We start from the raw sequence: 20,006 nt of genomic DNA, 5'->3' as shown, positions 1-20,006 counted from the left end.
ATATTAACCAAATGGAGTAGTTTTTTTCTCGTGTCAAATAAAGTGATTTGTAATGTTTAATTAATTGTTTTTCTCTTTACTCCGAAATTAAATAATTATCCGTAATCGTCGAATCGAGAAGCTACAATTTTATTCCAATATCTTTCAAATGCGGAAAAGAACAGAAACGACTATAACAAACGCTCTTTGCCCTTCGACCAAAGCTCTCAATTCACCCGATTTGTAGAAAAGACGATAAATTTCTACAGAAACTCAAAACAAAACATGAAAAATTAAAAGAACCTCGTCGTTGCTCGCTGCCATAATCTACAATAAAAAACAAAACGCAGAAAAAAAATAAAACAAGACCTAAAGCAAATTAAATTCATAACAGCGGACCACGAGTTACTAAAAAAATTTGCGTGGCAACACGGTCACGGATATACCTCGTGGATTTGCGCAATTTTTGAGCCCAAGCAGGTTTTAGAAATTGGACTTGACACCCAAATTATTTTTCCGGGTGTTAACAAAGCATTTCCTAATTTTTGCTGGTAGCAATTGATTTGACACTTTAGGTAGGCCAATCGCAATACAGAAATTACTGGTGGCATGCATAAATGGAGTCGTTTTGCATCAATCAACGAAGTTTTCCTGCGGGGAGATTGGAGCAGATAAAAGCCCTCCAGGTAAACCAGCGTTTCTTGGACAGACGTAATTCAAGATAAATCAGGAGCCCATCACACGACTCCTGGATAAATTTCATTCAATATGAATCCAGATTACATAAATGCGACGTCGGCCGCGACAACCCCAGCAGCTCTCGCAGTTTGCGGAGATTTTCCGACGGTTTCGCACGCACCTTTGGATCTCGAGGAAACGTCGAAAGATATCCAAACGGAATTTACAGCCTTCATTCTACCTCTTCGAAAGCGGTTCAAGGGAGTCAAACTTGTGATGGCTATCACGATTTCTGCTCTCGTCAACCAGCTGGAGTGCTTGTTAACCTGTCTTCTCTTTTGCATTGTAATCCCGTTTTTGTTGTTGGTTTTAGCCATTTTAAAGTTAGGAAAATATCTGGTCGAACGTTACATCGCGTTCACACGAAAATGTATTCCTTTTCGCGAAGATGACGCCGTGTGGCAGCAAGATCGGGCGACAAACCGCCATATCATCCATGCGCTGATGGTTGTAGACGGTCCACCTGACATAAACAAGCTTCGCAAGATTATATGCGAACGACTTGTATACGGAAAAGATGAAAAGGGCGAACGAATTTGTCCAAGACTGACGCAAGTTATACAAAGGCATTTAGGCTACTACGTTTGGAAGGAGGACGAGGACTTTCGTGTTGAAAAGCAGGTTTTGAACTGGACAGGAGATCATCCAAAGCGTTTAGAAGATCTGGATGAGGCAATTTCCGAAATTTGTTCCACCCCGTTACCGGAAGCTGTTTCACCCTGGCAATTTCTTGTGGTGCCGATACTCGAAGAAAATTGTTTCGGTCTGTTACTCCGCGTTCATCACAGCGTTGCAGATGGAGTCGCTTTAACAAGGGTTTTTGTGAAAAATCTTTACGATGTACCGCCACAAGGAGCAGAGCCTAAGAAATTCTCGACCAAGCAGCGAGTGTTCATGTGGTGTAAAGCAATACTGGTGGGCCCCTTAATGGTACTCATAAAGTTCTTTTCGAAATCAGACCGCTCCAGCATTCATGGGCAAGAACTCTGCGGCAAGAAAGTTGTAGCTTGGTCCAAGAATGTTGACCTGTCGTTGGTTAAACAAGTGAAAAACGTGGCTGGCACAACGGTTAATGATGTCATGGTTTCGTGTCTGGCCGGAGCTCTGCATGATTACCTCAAAGGCCGAGACAACTGTGATGGTGCGAAATTGGACGACATGTGGGCTTCTGTGCCCGTGGACATTCGGGCTTCAACAAATTCTGTCAAGCTCAAGAACAAGTTTGCTCTGGTCTTCCTTCGTCTGCCGATTGTAGCCAAAAACGCCGTGGACCGACTTCTAGCAACCAAGCAAAGAATGGACATTATCAAGACATCTGCTGAACCACTGGTGACAGCAACAACAGTGCAGATACTAATGATGTTACCGGAATTTATTTCACGGCCTCTCATAGATTTCTTTGCCAGGAAGATGTCTTGTGTCCTCAGCAACGTGCCTGGACCACAGCAAACGCTGTACCTTGGTGGCCAGAAAATTGCTCAGGGAATTTTCTGGGTCCCTCAAAGAGCAAATATTGGCTTGGGGCTTTCCATATTTAGCTATGGTGGGGGAATTCGTGTGGGTGTGTACTGCGATGAATGCGTTATTCCAAAACCAAAGGAAGTCGTGGAGGGATTTGAAAAGAATTTCTGGCAATTAGTAAATGAACTCAATATCAACGAAAATCAAGGAGAAGACTGAACTGCATTATTGAATGATAGAATCAGGGACGCTTTCGTTTCTGGGGTCTAGCTCTGTGTAGAGAACCAGGGGGGTTAATCATTAAACAATATTACACGGGGGAGGGGGGACACCAACGCCATGTTGAAGCTTGCCAAAAAGGGGAGGCAAAGGGGTAGGAAAGAAGACTGGTGTCAGTTCAACATAAAATATATATTTTGCTACGTTTTTCGCAGTTTTTTAAGTATTAAAAATTCGCGTCGCGTTGTGTTTTCCACATTCAGGAAGGCAAAACGTTATCTACTTTGATAGTGTAATTCATTATAATTTCGTAATCACTCTACTGATGGATCAAGAATGAACACAAACTGCAAGAAGGCTACTTTACTTTTAATGAACAATTAAATGCTATCCGAGAGCCATTATTCTTTAGGAGCACGTACAAGTGGCGTTGGAGAAAGCCTTGAATCATTTTACTTAGTGATCCAGATCCTCTTTCTCCTTACAGTGCCAATAAAATGTCACGCGGACAATATTCTCTCTTGCTTTAAAACCAAATTTGAAAGCCCAAGTAACATTGACAAAATTGTCAATAAACAATTGTAACTACCGTATCGCTTTTTACTTTGGAATTATTTTTCAAGAAATATAAAGCGCTTTTAAAAATTTCTTCCGCCAGAATTTTTTAAGCAATCATTTTATGAGAAAAAAATAACAAGTTTTAATATATGTCATCTTGAATACTATAGGCAAAAAATAGGTTACAATTGGTTTTTAACTCTAAACATTTGTATTCTTTTCTTTCGCCACAGTTTGATTAGTTTATGGTGGCGGCAAAGAGGAAATTCCTTTCAATTTACACTAAATCCTAAGTCCTGACAGATGCAAAGATCTAGGCAAGAGTCATGTTTGACAGAAAAATTGATTATATTACAGTTACTGTTAAATATACATTTGTTTTTCTATTAATGAATTTTTCAACAAATCATCTTCCCATTTCCGTCTGTCAATAAACCATACCTATACATAATTGAAAGAACAGTCCTAAGTTAAGTAACATTGCATATTTTGTGATTGTTTTGCAATAAAATCTTTTGGTGTAAATGATGTGTTTACTGGTTGTGCACAAGTGAAATTCTCTTCTGTTCACATAGGCGTTCTATGAGACTGGTCACTCATCTGTTAAACTATGGTGTCATTAGACATAATTATGATGCTACAAGGAGTTTTGCTACTCTCCCAAGAAGGAATGTTTTTTCACCCCTAGCATTTCATGATCATCAGCTTAACAGAATGTGTTGTTCCAGAAAACATCCATACCTCCACCAAAAAATGGCTATTTAGTTTTAAACCCTCTTATGGGAATTTCCAGTTTAACTCCCCCCCCCCCCCCACCCCACACCCCCTCAGAAATTCCAATGACCATTCTTGGTGTGGGTATGGATATTTTCTGGATCAGCACAATGCTGTTACTCATTTATACTCCTGATCAGTGGAGATGGGCACTGTATGACAACCAATAGACATGATTCAACTTTCCAATTCATTAGCTAGGCTCGATTTCCACCACTTTCTCGAGTCAGGTCTACGTTTTTGGGGGAGGAGCACGGGCTCCTTTCCCGAATAGCGGCTGGTAATTGAGCCTATTCATTAGCACGATAATAAAAAAGCACCATTGGAAAATTAATAAATTAATTTGGTGATATCAGAATATGATTATATTTATAAAATTTTGAAATTAAATATAATCCTAATATGCAAAGATCTAACAGCTAAAATATCTACTTCCTACAACAAACTTTTGTCTCCAAACTTCTTGTACTGTTCAAATGACATAAAGAACTACAGAGGAGTTAAAGAATTGTAATAACCATTAATAATAATTTGTATTATATCTCTCAGTTAGTATGCATGCTGTGATTGGTCAATCTAGCGGGCTGTATTCTACTGTATTGCCCGCTAAAGTTTAGAGCTGTTTTTGTTGCCAAAGTGTTTTGTGATTTATCGCCAAGTGTTCTTAACTTTTTTAGCAAGAAAAAGTTTAAAACTTTCTTTTACTTCTGAAATTTTGCATTAAAACATGCTAACGACTTTAGAGTCACTTAACAACCATTTCAAATTGACTTGTTTTGCTTTTGAGGTGCGTCAAAAATTTGCAGCCGTTCTGCATGAATAGAAATCATTCCCAAACCCGTCAGACACACAGTAGAGATATAATAAATACTGTACTAACCTTGTTTTTTCAGTCTGTACTGTAAGTTACGGATCCTCAGTTTTCCCCTTCGATTTATTTTGCGCTTGGGCCATAAATCAAAGGGGAAAAAACTTGGTCCGTAACTTACAGTACGGACCTTGGACTCCATTAGTAAGAGGTACAGCTGTATGTATTTTCTGTATTATGTGGTCATAGTTAGGCCATTACGTTCCCCACCCCCTTACCCCCAAACAGCATTTTGTCAGAATCACCTGATGACAATTCACAAGCACCCAATATAAGTCGATGGAAAGAAGCAAAGTGGCAGCTTTTTCTCGGGCATTAAATGCAGCAAATGAGCAGAATATTTTGTTGCACTGTATTTTGTATAAGATGGAATGTGGTTTTGTTGATATGTTCAAAAAATAGAAAATGAATTCGTTTAAGACAAACATAGAAATGTCTAAGGCTTAGAAATTCACTCAAGGATACAATAACATTCCATGGGAATAATCGCAAAAACTGCGGTACAAATCCTCTATAAAGTGCAAAAAACCCCTCAGACTTGAAAGTCTATAACAAAAGAAAATGGCAAGCACATAACAATAACAATTCATACCAGTTTATAGAGGGAACTAAAAGAAAAAAAATGAAACCTTGCAACCCAAATGGCTCATACGTCTTGGTACTTAAGGATGGACCATTCTTGATATTAATATTCTTTTTTTTGAAGGGGGAGGGGGTGGTTGGACAATTTCCAAAAAAAAATTCCTGTAGAGCAAAAGAAAGTTGAGCACTTTCATCTCACATCTGATTGGTCGCAAAACAATAAACATTCCAGAAATTTTCTCTGGTGTTCACGGTTATACAGAAAAGACTGTCAGTGATAATAATGATAATAATTATAACAAAATTGTTGGGATGCATCCTGCTACATAATAATCAAAGAAATTTTGCCTTCACAACAATAGTAAATCAATACATATTACTATTATATTAAACAAAAGTGACTTACTGTAACCAAACAGTGTGTGGCACTTCTGTAGATCACTGTCCCATCACCAGGTTTTAATTTCAAGTTTCTTTGATTCATCATTCTTGTCTGCAAGAATAACATTACATGCAACTAACACTAACTGGCTTTCAGTGCCAAATCATAAATTAAAAAAAAAAATAATAATCAATTTGACTAACCTTGACCACATCAATGGGATTTGATGCAACAGCTCCTGCAAAACCTGCTACACCACTAGCACTGGAAAAATCACAGTTATTTTGTACTGTTATAAACACACTAATAAATATTTTTATTAGCGATTATATCTTTGAGGAGTCAGACAGGTGAATAGCAAGTAACCATCAGTATAATACATGGCACATCAAGGCTTATCATCAGAGCCAACTGGTCTGACTTGAGACACTGCAAAGTCACTCAACACACTGATTGAACCCAAGGGTTTCATTAAGAGCTGGGCACTGGGCACATTGACTGGCTGTAAGAATGATTTTCCTCTCCTTACGGCTGAGTATGCTTGATTTTCCCTTGATGCTAGGTGAAATTGTCTGTGGTTGATAAAATTCACCTACAAAGTAACAAGTTTGCTACGGGTGTGGAAAACACTTGGTTACAGGTGACTCAAAACCTAATGGCACCCCTAACCACTAAAAACAGTGCAAATGGCAGGGCTTGAAATTGAATGCATTGGATACTACACTACTTAACAACAATCCCTGAATTCAATAACAACATTGAACAAGACTTACCAGAAATGAGTATATGGGTTGTCACCCATGATTTTGTAATCCAAAATCTTTTTTTTACACCAGTCATAAACTGGAAGCTCTACTCCTGCAATAACTGCAGCTCTCTGTGCTGTGGGGCCAACTCCCTAAAAGAACAAAAGTAAAACCTCTTTCCTCATTCTATAAGGAACAAGACTACCAGTGAGCTATTTACTCATTTGAAACAGTTTTATTAGTAGTAGTAACTCAAACATGCTGTCAATATATGAAAGACAAAATTAAACTACTGGTAACATCTACATGTAGAAGGGAACTTCAATCTTTATTTTATTAGTGTATACTTACTTTTTATTTTGTCTTTTACAGCTTAGTTATTTCATTAGCTATTTTATTTTACCCATCTTTTAAAATCATTGTAAAGTGCTATTGGATAGCAATAGAACTAGCGCTATATCAATAAAGTATTACAATTATTATAATTATTATTATTATTATTATTAATTATTATTATTTCAAAAATATGTTTAAAGAAATGCAAACCCAACCTGACATGTGTAGCAATTTACTCCTGCCAGTAACGCTTAAACTTATAACTGATTGATTTTGACCATAACCCTAAGTGGGTATAGGGCCAGAAAACTTACTTATAACTGAACTGTGTTCATAATCTATTGACAGCAAACACTTCATTTAATTAGAGGTCTACATATAATTAAGGGTTACTACTGACATTTTCCTCTTATTGACTTCTTGGGGTTCATCTCTTGACAAATATATATTTATTACTTATTATATGGCTAGCTCCATGCGCAGGCAAGATGAACCAAATCCTGCACTGTGATTGGCTGAGCAGGCAATATGATACTATCTTGCCTGCTTGGGATTACCTAATATGTCCTGCAAGAAAAAATTGGTTTTTTTTTTCCATATAATAAATCCTTTTATTGACCAAGCTTGTTCAGTCAAGATGGCTGGATATTGGCCTTGTTCTTTTTTTTGCGTGTTTATGGACCAAAATTTGCCAATATCCAACCATGTTGACCTCATGCTTGGTCAACAACCCATACTTCATAATGCCATCATGCAAACAATAATTAAATTCTTACAAATTACCCGATAGAGTCCTCTTGCTCCTTCCTCTTTGAATATGGACATAAAGGAACGAATCATTCCCTTTCTCTCTACACTGGTACCCGAACGATATTCTGCCTGCATTCGAATCTGCACCAAACGAAACAAAACAGATATAGAATAGAATGGTTTAAATTTATGCTAGTGTCCTTAACAGTAGCAACTATTAGTTTCTCCCTGATCTTTCCAGAATTGACCTACAGATATGAAAGGCTAGGCCAATTCATTTCCAGCAGAAGTAGAATACGGATTACCAGTGGTAAAAACACAAATAAACTTTAAACTTTGAAATATAACCACACAGTTGATTGAAAATAATAAGCTTTTGCAATAATTGCAAAATTGAAGCCAGAGAAGGTAAGCCCCAAGGCAAAATTTTGCAATTTTATTCCTGATAATCTCCATACTGAATTCAACTATAGTTAATTTACTAATCATTTATTCATTATTTCCTGTAACTTCAAAAGGTACAGTGTAAACTGTACTAACAACAACAACTACAGTAGTAAAGAATGAGTTAAATCAAGTGCTCAGAGGGTCCTGCAAGACATGGCTAACTGCACAAAAACCTCCCTTCTGCTAGAAAAAAAAAACCTCTCCTCTCTCTAACACTAACCCAATGCCACAGCATAATGTCAAGTAAAAGAAGAAAATGCAAGACTAGCTTTTGTCATAATTCGCCCCTCTCTAAAAATTACCTTCAAAACATCAGTTGGGTTGCAAACAGCGGATGAGACAGCCCCAGCAATAACACCGGCAATTACATTGTAATACAGAGTCTCATCTGTAAAAGGAAAAAAAAAATAGATAGACATTATTTTTTTCATGTTTAAAACCCAATCCACAGTCACAATATTAATTTACAAACCTGTACTCAAGCCAACTGGACTATCTGCTGGCAATAACTCTGGTTGCTATAGCAACTGACAGCATTTCTGTTACCTCCTGATGGGAATTGACTCCACTGCAGGTTATGTAACTCTCAAAATGCAGACTTACAAGTCTTCCTTTTTCCCCAGTTGGAAATAGGGGTGCAATCTACCAGACAAGTTGAAAATGGTGATAACTATTGGAATCAAAGAGGCCTCGTTCCCTGAGAATACAAGTCAAAGGAGAGCACACCTCCTTTGACTGTGCAGAAATTAATTTCAACTGATGATGATTGACTTATATTAAGATGGATTGCACTCAAAGTCTGAGAAATAAGTGCAAAACTCTTTTTATCAACTCATAACACAGTAACTTTTTGAATACTATTTGAAACCTCTCACTTAAAATCATTTCTCTAAGTGACCCTGGGATTACATTCTGAAGCATTTTAAAACATAACACCATGCTATGAGGTTTTCTTGGTAACTGAATTTTGCCATTACTGCTTGAATGTTCAGTGGAATTCACCTTTTAGTTAATAGCATAAGGTTTCATGAATATCATTACCGAGAATGGACAGAAACTCTACTTCGGCTCCAAATATTGGTAGTAGCTTAATCAACTCTTAAACTTCAAACCTTTGAGCATTTAAAACATACCTTTGGGGTTTTTGACTAGTCTCCTCTTAAGGGCATGATAGAAGCCTAGTTTCAGAGATCCGTAGGTTGCTTGACGCAAGAGTGCTGGGGCCACGCTAGAAGCAACACAAGAAAAGACAGCTTTACTCTTAGCAATGTGAACTATGGTGTGTTAACCAATTTGCTGTGGATGTAAATCTCTCAGCATTACTATTTACAATCTGAGACAAGAGAAGATTGATGGATCTTTGCTAGGTCATCATTGTCATCATCATCATCATCATCATCATCATCATCATCACACAATATAGCACTGGAAACGACTTTAACCCTTTCAGTCCCAAGTACAGTTCAAAACATTAATTCTTCTTACTGACAGCCACACAGTTCTTTTAATTTCAGTTCTGAGAATTTGGTGGTAGGTCAAAGCATTATCACTTAACTGATGATTTTCTTTATTCTCATTACCTGTTTGCTTAATAATGTATTGGTATTGTAATGAGAAATCAGATTATGATACCTGCTGGCCAGGGATTAAAACTTGAAGAGTTAAAAGTTAAATATAATTTTAGCAATAATTATTACTTAGAATTATCTGGTAATCTACCTGTAATTGTACAATGTGTATCTTTTAAAAGCTGAATTGGGAACTTGAAAATTATTCAGAAAAATGTACCGCTATTGATAACTTAAGACATATGATTTAACCACTCTTATCTTCAATGAAATGAATAACCTTTAACCTTTTTACAATTGTAAATTTAGTTAGCATCGGGCAGGCGAAGAGCCACTCTGTGGATATACTGCCCGAAATGCCATTATTATTATTATTGTTATTATTATTATTATTATTATAATTTTGTCAATGTGTGGCAATCAAGTAAAAAACTTACCCATTAAACAAAGCCTTGATGCCATCTTCTCGAGCAATTCTCACAAAGGCATGAAGCATTCCACGGTATCTAATCTCCTTCTGTTTGACATCAGTGACTTGACCCTGAAGCTGTAGCCGTGTTTTTGTGGTGTCAATAGGAAAGGTTCCTGTTAAGTAACCATAATTTTCAGTTCATACTCAAAATAAATATATCTTATTAACTAAGCTAGCTTGGGACCGTACTGGGAGAATTTCAGCCTCTGTCTTTTTTGTACGGACTGAGCACAGTGAGCAAGTCTACAAAAAAGACCGAGGACCAATATTGTCCCAACACAGTCCTGAACAAGCTTGGTTAATAAGAGATTTATTACACAACTAAAGGGATTCGAACCTGTGACCTCTGCAATGCCGGTACACCAGTACAAGATAAATATATTATAAAACATTATAAATATATTATAAAACATTATAAAATATATTAAAGACCATAAGTTTGAACTGTGGAGAAAACAAGTTTTGTCCAACAGTAGGTGCCAATACCTTATAACTGCAATGATCCTACTATCTTCATGGTATTCTGTTTTATTATATGGCTACATGTAGCTCCGTGAGTTGGCAAAATGAACCAAATCTTGCACTGTGATTGTCTACCCAAGAGGGCAAGATGGCCCTTTATTATGTGTCTAGCTCCATGAGCAGGCAAGATTAACCAAATCTTGCACTGTGATTGGCTACCCAAGAGGACAAGATGACCATTTCTTATAAGGCTAGCTCCGTGAGCAAGCAAGATGAACCGAATCTGGCTACCCAAGCAGGCAAGATGGCACTTTCTTGCCTGCTTGAGATTATCCACTGTGTTCCACAAAAAAGAGTGTTCTTTTTTCCATATACCAATCCTTTATTGACCAAGCTTGTTCGGTCAAGATGGCTGCATACTGGCCTTGTCCTTTTTTGGCGTGTTTATGGATGTTGAATCTGTCTTGGTCCATGACCACGCAAAAAAAGTACTTGGCCAATATCCTGCCATCTTAACCTCAGGCTTGGTCAATAACCCATATATTTTGCCCACTCGGCTGGGATTACCCACTGTGTCCCGCAAGAATACAAAGCGTTTTTTTTCCATATAATAAATCCTTTATTGACCAATCTTGTTTGGTCATGATCATAGCTGGATATTGGCCTCGTTCTTTTTTCCGTTTTTATAAAACTCGACTCCGTCTCGGTCAATAAACACGCGTTATTATTATTGTTGTTATTGAAAAAGCACTTGCCCGATATCCAGCCATCTTGACATCACGCTTGGTCAATAATATTGTAATATTGAACGCATTATTACAGTTCTTGGGTTAATCTAAGTATCTGTTGTTTTTCACTGAATTACTGTGCCACATTCAGATGTTCCAAAGGAAATAACAGCTCCTCTCCCTTGAGCTACCAAAAACGCCCCGGGAGCTAAATCGAATCCCAGGCCTTCCCTTGTTTTTGTTACAGTTAGAGATAAGGCATATGATCTCACCGAACTCAGCTGTCATTGAGGCCAAACCTCCATAGATAAATGGTCTGTAATCCATAAGAAATGATGCTTCCAGGGGGGTGAGACTTAAAACTTCAATTCTTCATTACCGTAATTAACTGGAATGATTTCTTCGGGCATTTCTCGGCTCGTGTTGACGGACGTGTCGACGGACGTGTCGACGGACGTCTCAGTTGTATTGTCTTTGAAACTGCAAACTTCTGGTCAGCGGATTCGTCGACTTAGTAGCGAGGCTGAAATCGCCGACATTCCGTTTTCATGGAAACGTATCTTTACGGTATTCTGATTGGCTGTTCACAAATGTTAAACCAATCACACATCGCGTGGTTTAAACCCGCAAAATCCAAATCGTTTTCACTCACAAACAAGAGCCAAGTCACTGAAAAGCCGACAGGAGAATTCTTGATCGAAAAACAGAACTTTTTAAGCAACAATTTTAAGGTTTACTGCAAAGAACTCCACGTTTCATTCATCACAAAATGGTTAAGACGCGCTCCAGACCTTTAACTTCGGTATTTTATAACAAATCCAAGGTCAGAGACTACAGGCATTCGACCACGTTTTCTTCACTTCTTTATTCCATCTGAGTGCTAACAGTTTACGTATTCGCTTGTTAGTCTTGTAACTCTTTTGGTTTTTTACAAACAGGACAACGCTTCGGACGAAAATGGAGTTCCCGCACAGATAACTTTTAAAACCGTTGAGCAAGGAAAGCGTTCGGCCGAAGGCTCTCCTGACAATGTCCCCTCACGGAAGAGGGCTGCATTCGGAGACATCACAAACGTAAGTGACCGAAACTGGTTAGTCTTATTTTGGGGTGAAATATGTGATTTCTTGACTGAAAACAGAACGGAAGCCTTCCAATCGCTTTCCTTCGACTCTGTCCACCTAATCCCCTTCTTTTCTTTGGCTTTAAGGCCACTTTTAACCAGCTAGGAGGAGAAAAAGGAGTGAAGAAGAAGCAGGCGAAAAGCGGCGTTGTTCGAAAGCAGACACAACAGCAAGGCAAAGCAAAGACTGCTGTAAAGGCAAAACCCAAACAGAGAAAAAGTAAAGATACTACACAGCCGTCAGTTTGTGATCACGAAGAGCAAACTAAAGCCGTGTCTCCATCTGGTGCAATTTTAAGTTCGCAAGATTCAATGGAAGAGTCGACATCATCTCAAGACTCGTTACAAATACTATCAAGGTTGGTTCAAGGTTTATATTTCACGACCTCGATTTTCAATCGTTATCCTCTGCTAGCAGGGTACTAGAAGCCAAGTTAACGCTCAAGACTGAGTACAGTTCGCTTGGTAAAGGGCAGGACGATCACTTGAAGTGTAGTGATAATAAAAAGTATCTTTTTTTTTCAATTTGCTTTGACGAAATGTCGATTTAGATGTCGGGCAGCCAGACGGACACACCTTTACATGTATGACAGGGGGGGGGGGGGGAGGGTCTAGGGGTTTTAAACTCATGGTGACAGTTTTGGGGATTTTAAATCTTACCCAGTATTAAAGTTATTGAATAGATATGTGGATGGTGGTGTTTAAGAGACTTAAATTAAGTTACATTGTAAATGCTAGCTTGTTTAAATACTTTAAACAAACATTGACATTTATTACACTTTTTGGGGTATTTGTTGGAAATGAAAAAGACCTATGAGAATTACTTTGAAAGCTAGGTATCTTCTTCCATTAAGGGTAATTACAGTCAACTCCCGATAACTCAAACCTTCAAGGGAAATTGAAAAAGGTTCAAGTTATCGGGAGTTGAAAAAACAGTATTGTTTTTCTATTCATGCATTATATTGTACATTTTAATCAAACTTAATTACAGAATGGAGAAGTTGAGTGAAAATAAAACAATACATCTCTAAATAACTGTATAAATCGGAACATAACATAATGTGAAAAATATAACAAAGGAAAGCAGCAGAAGTCCAGGAACTGTTAACTGTACAGGTTTTTTAAAGAGAACAATGTTGGGCTAATGGCACAAAGCTCATGCAATCTACATTTTCAAAGTTCATGCGATTTCCTTTTTCTGTTCATGCAGTGTTCATTTTAGTCAAATTTAATTATACAGTATAGGGAAGCCAAGTGAAAATGGAACAATACATTTCTTAATTCTTAAAAGAATGGAAAAAATTCAATCAACTGGCTACTTCAAAATAAAATTAATGTTTTGGACTAAAGCACGCTGTTTGTTTTGACTTGTCACGTATTGACAGACATGGTTCGAGTTATCAAGGGTAAAATTATATTATTAAATAGAAAATGACCTGAAGGGAAACAAAAATTGCTTCGAGTTAGAGCGGAAGGTTCAAGTTATCGAGGGTTTGGGTTAATGAGGGTAAAATTACAGTAAATGTATGACAGACAGGGCTGTCACTAAGGGCTGTAACCTGTAGCACCTGTTATGGCTGAGTATGCTTGATTTTCTCTTGATGCTGTGGGTGCATGAAATTGCCTGTTGATATGATTCACCCATAAAGTAACAAATTTGCTACACGTGTGGAGAATAAGGCTACAGGTGACTAAAAACTTAATGAGAGCCCTGACTGAAATCCAGGTCAAATCAATTTTGGTTTGAGTTAGCATGAGGTTCAAGTTAGTAAGGGTTTGAGTATGTTACCTACAACATGGGTTACTTATGCTGGCAATACAATGCTGAATACAGTTACTTACAGAAAATGCAATTACTTGCAATACAGGCTACTTACACTACTAACAATATAATACTCTACTTGCATTACTTGCTGAAAATACAGTTACTTACAATACGCTATACTCTATATTGACTTTGGGGAGGGAAGAGTACTTCTCAATAAAACATTTAATTAAGACAAATTTTCAAGATTGTATTTAATGAGTAGCTTACTGATAAAATCCTGAATGGAGATGGCCAGGCTATTTAACTTGCTTGAATAAATATAATGGCGCATAAATAAGGTGGTGTAGTCGAATTTCCGTATTATTGTTGTGTCGTGGGAGCTTGCAGTAATACCGAACAAGGTCTCCTCTGTGGTAGGAGAAATTTGGCCTGCATTCACTTGGTTGAACCGGTTCAAGACCTTTTGGGTAAACAATTTGGTAAACATACATTTGATGAAAAAGTGCTCAATTGAATCTTTATCTTTGCAGTATAGACATTCATCATCTGCCTTAATACCAAACCTGAATAATTCTTTCTTAGTTACTATCATTCTATGGATTAATTTAAATTGAAACTCTTTTAGTTTAGTTTCCTTACAAATGTTTTTCAGTGATTTAAAGATCTTAGTTCACTTGTCTTTCTTCAAAGAGAGTTTTTCGCTCCAATGTTTAGGGCCCATTTGATCATCGGTGTGAATCTTGACGTTAAGCAAATTATAGAAGTCCTTTGACTTACTGCCTTGTACAGATTAATTTGTGTCGATTTGATGAAGGAAAAGATATTATCATTTCCAATAAAAAATGATTTGTTGATGGTGTCGGAGCACTTGGCTAGGGACCTTAAGCTTTCCGGAATAGTGCAAACAACATGATAATACTGTAAAAAAATTGGATTCACAGGAATATATTTATCACGAAACTCGTGGAATGTTAAAAAATTACCACTTTCATTCATTAGGCCATTAATCAATAGAATACCATTCACTAATGAAGATGGGTTTCCCGTCCACCGATATATCTTTGTTTTATAAGTCTTGCAAGCATACCAATTTGCATTCAATGATTACCCCATTTTGGTTGTCAACATGATTAAATATACTGATATGGCTGCTTTTCAGTTGTAATTCAGATGCTGATAATAGCAACAATGATGATTCCAAGCAACAACAGAAGGAGGAAGTTGTACAGGTATGAGTTGGTATTAGTGTTATTATTTGCCTGATGGAATCTACATAAGATCATGCTATGGATATCGAAAAAGAGAGAAGAAAAAAAAATGGATGTCTTTTTTTTCTTCACATTTTAGCCATCTGAAAACCTGAGTCTGAATTATTTTGTAGGCAGAAAAGTCAACGGAAGATGAAGTGATCGACATTGATGCTGACACATCAGATCCAGTTACAGCCTCTGAATATGCAAATGAGATCTTTGTGAACATGAAGAGAAGAGAGGTTAGTACTCTAACCTTACTTACATCTTGTTCCTTTTATGTTGTGACCTTTAGGCTGTGTAGCAGGTGTTCATTTCAAAAAGGATGCGAAGGGAGTGAAAACTGCAAGCGAATGTAGAAAAATAAGGAGAAGGGGTGTAGGGTGAGGCAAAAAAAGAAACACCTGCAATTAATCCCCACCCCTTGTCCTTTATTTTTGCTCACCCCCTCCCCACTTCTCCCCATAATGTTTTTTTGCTCAACCCAGGCACGCTAAATGTTTTCTCCCTTGCTTGCTCAATCTCCCCGCCTGGAAAATGATAAGGAAACATCTACTACGCTGGATATGTAACCTTTGATAATATCACTCACTGTTATAGATCATCACATTTTTTAGGACTTTAATGGGTCCAGAAACTGAGGAACAAATTACATTAGTGAAAAACACTCTGGAAATTATCTTGTCACAAGTAGGTTATGAGAATGTTGATGCTAATCAACTTACATGTCATTTTTGCTACATTTGATAACAGACACTATTCCCGCTAACAAATTACATGGAAACACAACAAGACATCACTCCCCAAATGCGAGCCATATTGGTGGACTGGCTGGTGGAAGTTCAGGAGTGTTTTGAACTGTACCATGAGACCCTATATCTTGGCGTGAAACTTCTTGATCATTTCCTTGAGAGGAACACAATTAAGCGTGATGAACTGCAGCTTGTTGGTGCTACAACTCTTATTATCTCCTCTAAAATTGAGGTAAAAATTATTTTTATTTTTGCATTGAAAAAATATTTTTAACTTGGAATGTGAACTGCTCATAAAGAGAGCATAGATATACTGTTAAAGGAGCTCAATCAAAGTTTGCACATTTTGAAAAGTTTAGGCTAAATTTTTCAAATTTGTCGTTTGCAATCAGTGTCAATCTTTGCCATCCTTGACCATCCTTGTTCCTTTATGGTTTATTATTATCTCTTTGATGTTTTTCTATCTTAGTAAACTATTATTTTCAGGTTTCCTTCCATTTAAAGGAGATTTTGTACATGGCCAAAAAAAAAAAGACAAAACACCATGACTGAGCTCCTTTAACATAGATAACTTTAATTTATTTTTTTAAAGACAAAGTTATAGGTGTGGCTAAAAAGAAAACAGTAACAACAAGGAGCACAAATAGAAGAATTATGGCAAAAAAAATATGGTTTAATTGCCATGGGAAAGACTGAACAGAATACAGTGTAAAACAAGTTAATTTACATATTAAATAAGTTGAAAGTAAAATTACTGAATCACAACATGCTGAAAAAATTACACTACAGAAAGCCTCTGGTGCCAAGTCAAAATTTCATTTGAGTACAGACCATATATACTATGTTTTATTTAATACAAGGTCAGAGGATTGGTAATTTAAAAATTATTTCGGAGTGGTCCAGATGAGGTTTTTATATGCAAATAAATTTGTAAGTCAAGTAGTAACCGGAAAAGATCCCTGAGAAGAAAGACATTTGACTGAGACTCCATAATGCTGATATTAGTAATGATAATGGCACTTTTATGGCACATATTAACATGTGGATATGTTCACATGCACTTTATAAAATTATTTATATAAAACTATTCACATTACATAAAAAATTAAAATGAAATTCACAATCCTAATTATTCTTATCATATTAACATCAAAATAAAAAGTAAAATGTATCACAGTGATAAAATAAATTAGGAAAACAAAAGAACAAAATAAATAAGTAAAACCCAGAAAGATTGTCTCTGTATATCATCATTATAAACTTTGTTCCAATATTATAGAATACGTAATTGATGTCAGTAGGACTGTAATCAAGAAACTGTCAACTGATTGCTGTGATACCTAAGGATCTGCACCATCACAGCTTACAATGCCTCTGCTAATTAGCACTTTTATGTAATATTAGGAGCGCCACCCACCCTGCCTGGATGACTTCATCTACATTTGCGATGATGCCTACCAACAACAGCAGTTTATTGCAATGGAGAGCAGAATCATTCGCTGCTTGGGATTTGACATAAACATACCTATTCCATACAGATTCCTTAGAAGATATGCCAAGGTGAGCCAGTGTTGTCTTCTTCTCTATGGTGCCAGCTGGTAACAAGTTATGATTATTTTAAATCTCAGTTTGAAAGAAGAGCAAGGGAACACTCTCATACTATGCCTTACAAACATAATCATTTAAACTATAGAGTCAGTGTTTCTGTTGAGAAACAATCAGTTGATAGTTGCAAATAACGCAAATAATTATAAGTTTGATGGCATTTGATAATGGTGACATGCCGTCACGGAAATGTCATGTTTTAATATCGCTGCTGTTTATTTTAAAATGTTTTAGGGAATCTTCCATTATCACAAATAATAATAATCATAATATAACAATAATTATAATAATTAGTAATTTTTGTTTATTATTATGTATCACTATGACTCCATCATGAAGTCAATTCTTTTATTAACATTGTTTTCCAGGCTGCATTTGCAAACATAGAAACACTCACTCTGGCTCGCTTCCTTCTGGAATCCTCCCTTCTTGAAAGTCGCTTTGTCGCAAACAGGGCATCATTCATGGCAGCTTCGTGTCTACGCCTTGCAATGTTGATGAACAGTTGTGGTGAATGGACTCCCACTCTGATACATTACACGGGCTACACTGACAATGAACTACGAGATTGTGTGCTGCAGCTCAATTCAATGAACAGTGCACCAGCAAATAAGAACTTGATGACCGTGAAAAACAAGTATTCACATAAAGTGTTTCACGAAGTGGCCAAGATTCCAGCACTGGACACATTAACCATTGAAATATAGATTTTTATTTTGTAAATAGAAGTTCTTATTAGTATCCTTGTTCTATTTCTAGGTAAAGTTGAGAAAAAAAAAGTTGAAAGTGCCATAGATTTAAATATTAGTTCGTTTTACATAAAACAAATTATCATTTTACATGCATAGAATAACTGTAAGTGACCTCAACTGAATTATTAAATAACTATGTTTTTAACAAAGGAGAAATTTTCCCTTTGCTATTTACCATTTTTTACAATGATGTTATCTTTAAGCTTTAAGAGACACTTCCATCCTATTTTTTAAAGGGAAAAACATATCTGTATGTCACTGGCGAGTCCACAACAATGACCAGTTTGATTTTATATTACAAAATATTGAGATAATGATAAATAACTGATCAACGAAAAGGCAGAACTTTTTAAGCAACAATTTTAAAGTTTATTGCAGAGACCTTCACTTTGCATTCATCAGAAAATGGTTAAGACGCACTCCAAGGTCACCGATGACAGGCATTCGACCACGTTTTCTTGACTTTATTCCATCTGAGTCCTAACAGTCTACGTTCTTGCTCGTTTTTCTTGCAACTGACCTTTGACTTCATACAAACAGGATAACACTTCAGACGAAAATAGAGTACTCGCACAGATGACTTTAAAAACCGTTGAGCAAGGGAAGCAAGGAAAGCGCTCGATGTAATTTTTAGCTTTAAGAGACATTCCTGAGTTTGATTTCATGTTACAAAATATTGAGATAATGATAAATAACTGATCAACGAAAAGGCATAAAGTTTGACAAGTTTAACATACCTTAGATTTCACTTCAAATTTTGATTCAGTCACAAAATGCAAGGCACTGAAAGATGGCATTCCACCGGAGTACATTGCATGCAGTTTGTAAAATATATTCTCAGACCACCAATTTTCTTACTCAAATACTTTAGACCTATTACAATATTGTTGTATAATAATGACACAGTAAATATTTGTTTCTATAGTATTTCTAACGATCTAACTGAAAAATAGAGAAAATGAGGAAAACTAATACATCCATGCTTTACGTTATATGCAACAGTTTCAGGAAGCCAAATGGGGTATGAACAAAAATGCATTGGTTTGGGCTAATGTTCCTAATGTATCAATCGAAGAAATAACACCAGTACTTAAACACTGGACGGAAGGTAATCGGTACTAAAAGCTTTGCTAAGCTCTTTTAATCTGTAAGTGTTTATATCTCCATTTTGTGGACAAAAAATCTGTAAATAGATGCAAGAATGGTAATGTTGAGTGCCAGTATATTGACTTTAGCAAGTATTCAATGTAAAATCAAGACTGCTTAGTCGCTGTTTCGCTTAGTCTATCGCGTGTGACGCGAATAAAAAAAAACCGCGAGAAAAAATCGCCGCGCGATAGGAAGGTCTTCCGAGAAACGGGACGTTTTCAAAGCGATGCGCTTTCAAAAGACTCGTTTTCGAATATCTAAGTTTCTCATCAGCGCTTTTGGTATATGGGCGAAAACACGTCAAAAAGTATGCGTTTTCATACAAAAACGCTTTAGTCCATCGTGTATGACGCGAGAAAAGTAAGCGAAAGAGAGACTACTCATAGTCTAAAGGACTGCAGACGACTTTTTTTTAAACTGAATTATATTACCATTTCCATGATTGAGAGCAAACCGTAAACAGGCTAAACCGGAGAGTTATTTGACTAATTCAGGCTAACCTATGTGATATTTAGGATAACCCGTGTGATATTCAGGATA

At 36.7% G+C, this 20,006-nt stretch overlaps 3 protein-coding genes across 4 annotated transcripts; 2 read left to right on the top strand and 1 right to left on the bottom strand.

The window, feature by feature from the left end:
* The first annotated feature begins 31 nt into the window (after positions 1–31).
* On the top strand, positions 32–2,398 carry LOC145491861 (putative diacylglycerol O-acyltransferase Mb3154c). Its single transcript, XM_081471144.1, has one exon. The coding sequence runs from the start codon at positions 748–750 to the stop codon at positions 2,395–2,397; it is 1,650 nt and encodes a 549-aa protein (XP_081327270.1). The 5' UTR covers positions 32–747; the 3' UTR covers position 2,398.
* A 1,731-nt stretch (positions 2,399–4,129) lies between these two features.
* LOC145491864 (kidney mitochondrial carrier protein 1-like) lies at positions 4,130–11,501 on the bottom strand. 2 transcript variants are annotated; one of them, XM_081471147.1, is made up of 10 exons: positions 11,343–11,501; positions 9,846–9,993; positions 8,974–9,068; positions 8,143–8,228; positions 7,427–7,534; positions 6,335–6,459; positions 5,765–5,825; positions 5,586–5,672; positions 5,063–5,143; positions 4,130–4,218 (listed from the first exon to the last, which is right to left on the bottom strand). In XM_081471147.1, exons 1-10 carry the CDS (start codon positions 11,395–11,397, stop codon positions 4,165–4,167), a joined length of 900 nt encoding a protein of 299 aa, XP_081327273.1. In that variant the 5' UTR covers positions 11,398–11,501; the 3' UTR covers positions 4,130–4,164. The 2 variants fall into 2 exon arrangements, with proteins under 2 accessions (XP_081327273.1, XP_081327272.1); XM_081471146.1 differs by lacking the exon at positions 4,130–4,218 and having other exon boundaries at positions 4,913–5,143.
* A 132-nt stretch (positions 11,502–11,633) lies between these two features.
* Positions 11,634–19,244, top strand: LOC145492818 (G2/mitotic-specific cyclin-B3-like). The gene is made up of 8 exons (XM_081472196.1): positions 11,634–11,893; positions 12,009–12,143; positions 12,278–12,549; positions 15,118–15,187; positions 15,340–15,450; positions 15,962–16,192; positions 17,365–17,520; positions 17,934–19,244. The coding sequence occupies exons 1-8, from the start codon at positions 11,840–11,842 to the stop codon at positions 18,270–18,272; spliced, it is 1,368 nt and encodes a 455-aa protein (XP_081328322.1). The 5' UTR covers positions 11,634–11,839; the 3' UTR covers positions 18,273–19,244.
* Positions 19,245–20,006: the final 762 nt, after the last annotated feature.

Source organism: Orbicella franksi, chromosome 7 (genome assembly GCF_964199315.1).
Source record: "Orbicella franksi chromosome 7, jaOrbFran1.1, whole genome shotgun sequence".
Taxonomy (NCBI): Eukaryota; Metazoa; Cnidaria; class Anthozoa; order Scleractinia; family Merulinidae; genus Orbicella; species Orbicella franksi.
This window is presented reverse-complemented; position numbering and strand designations above follow the sequence as displayed.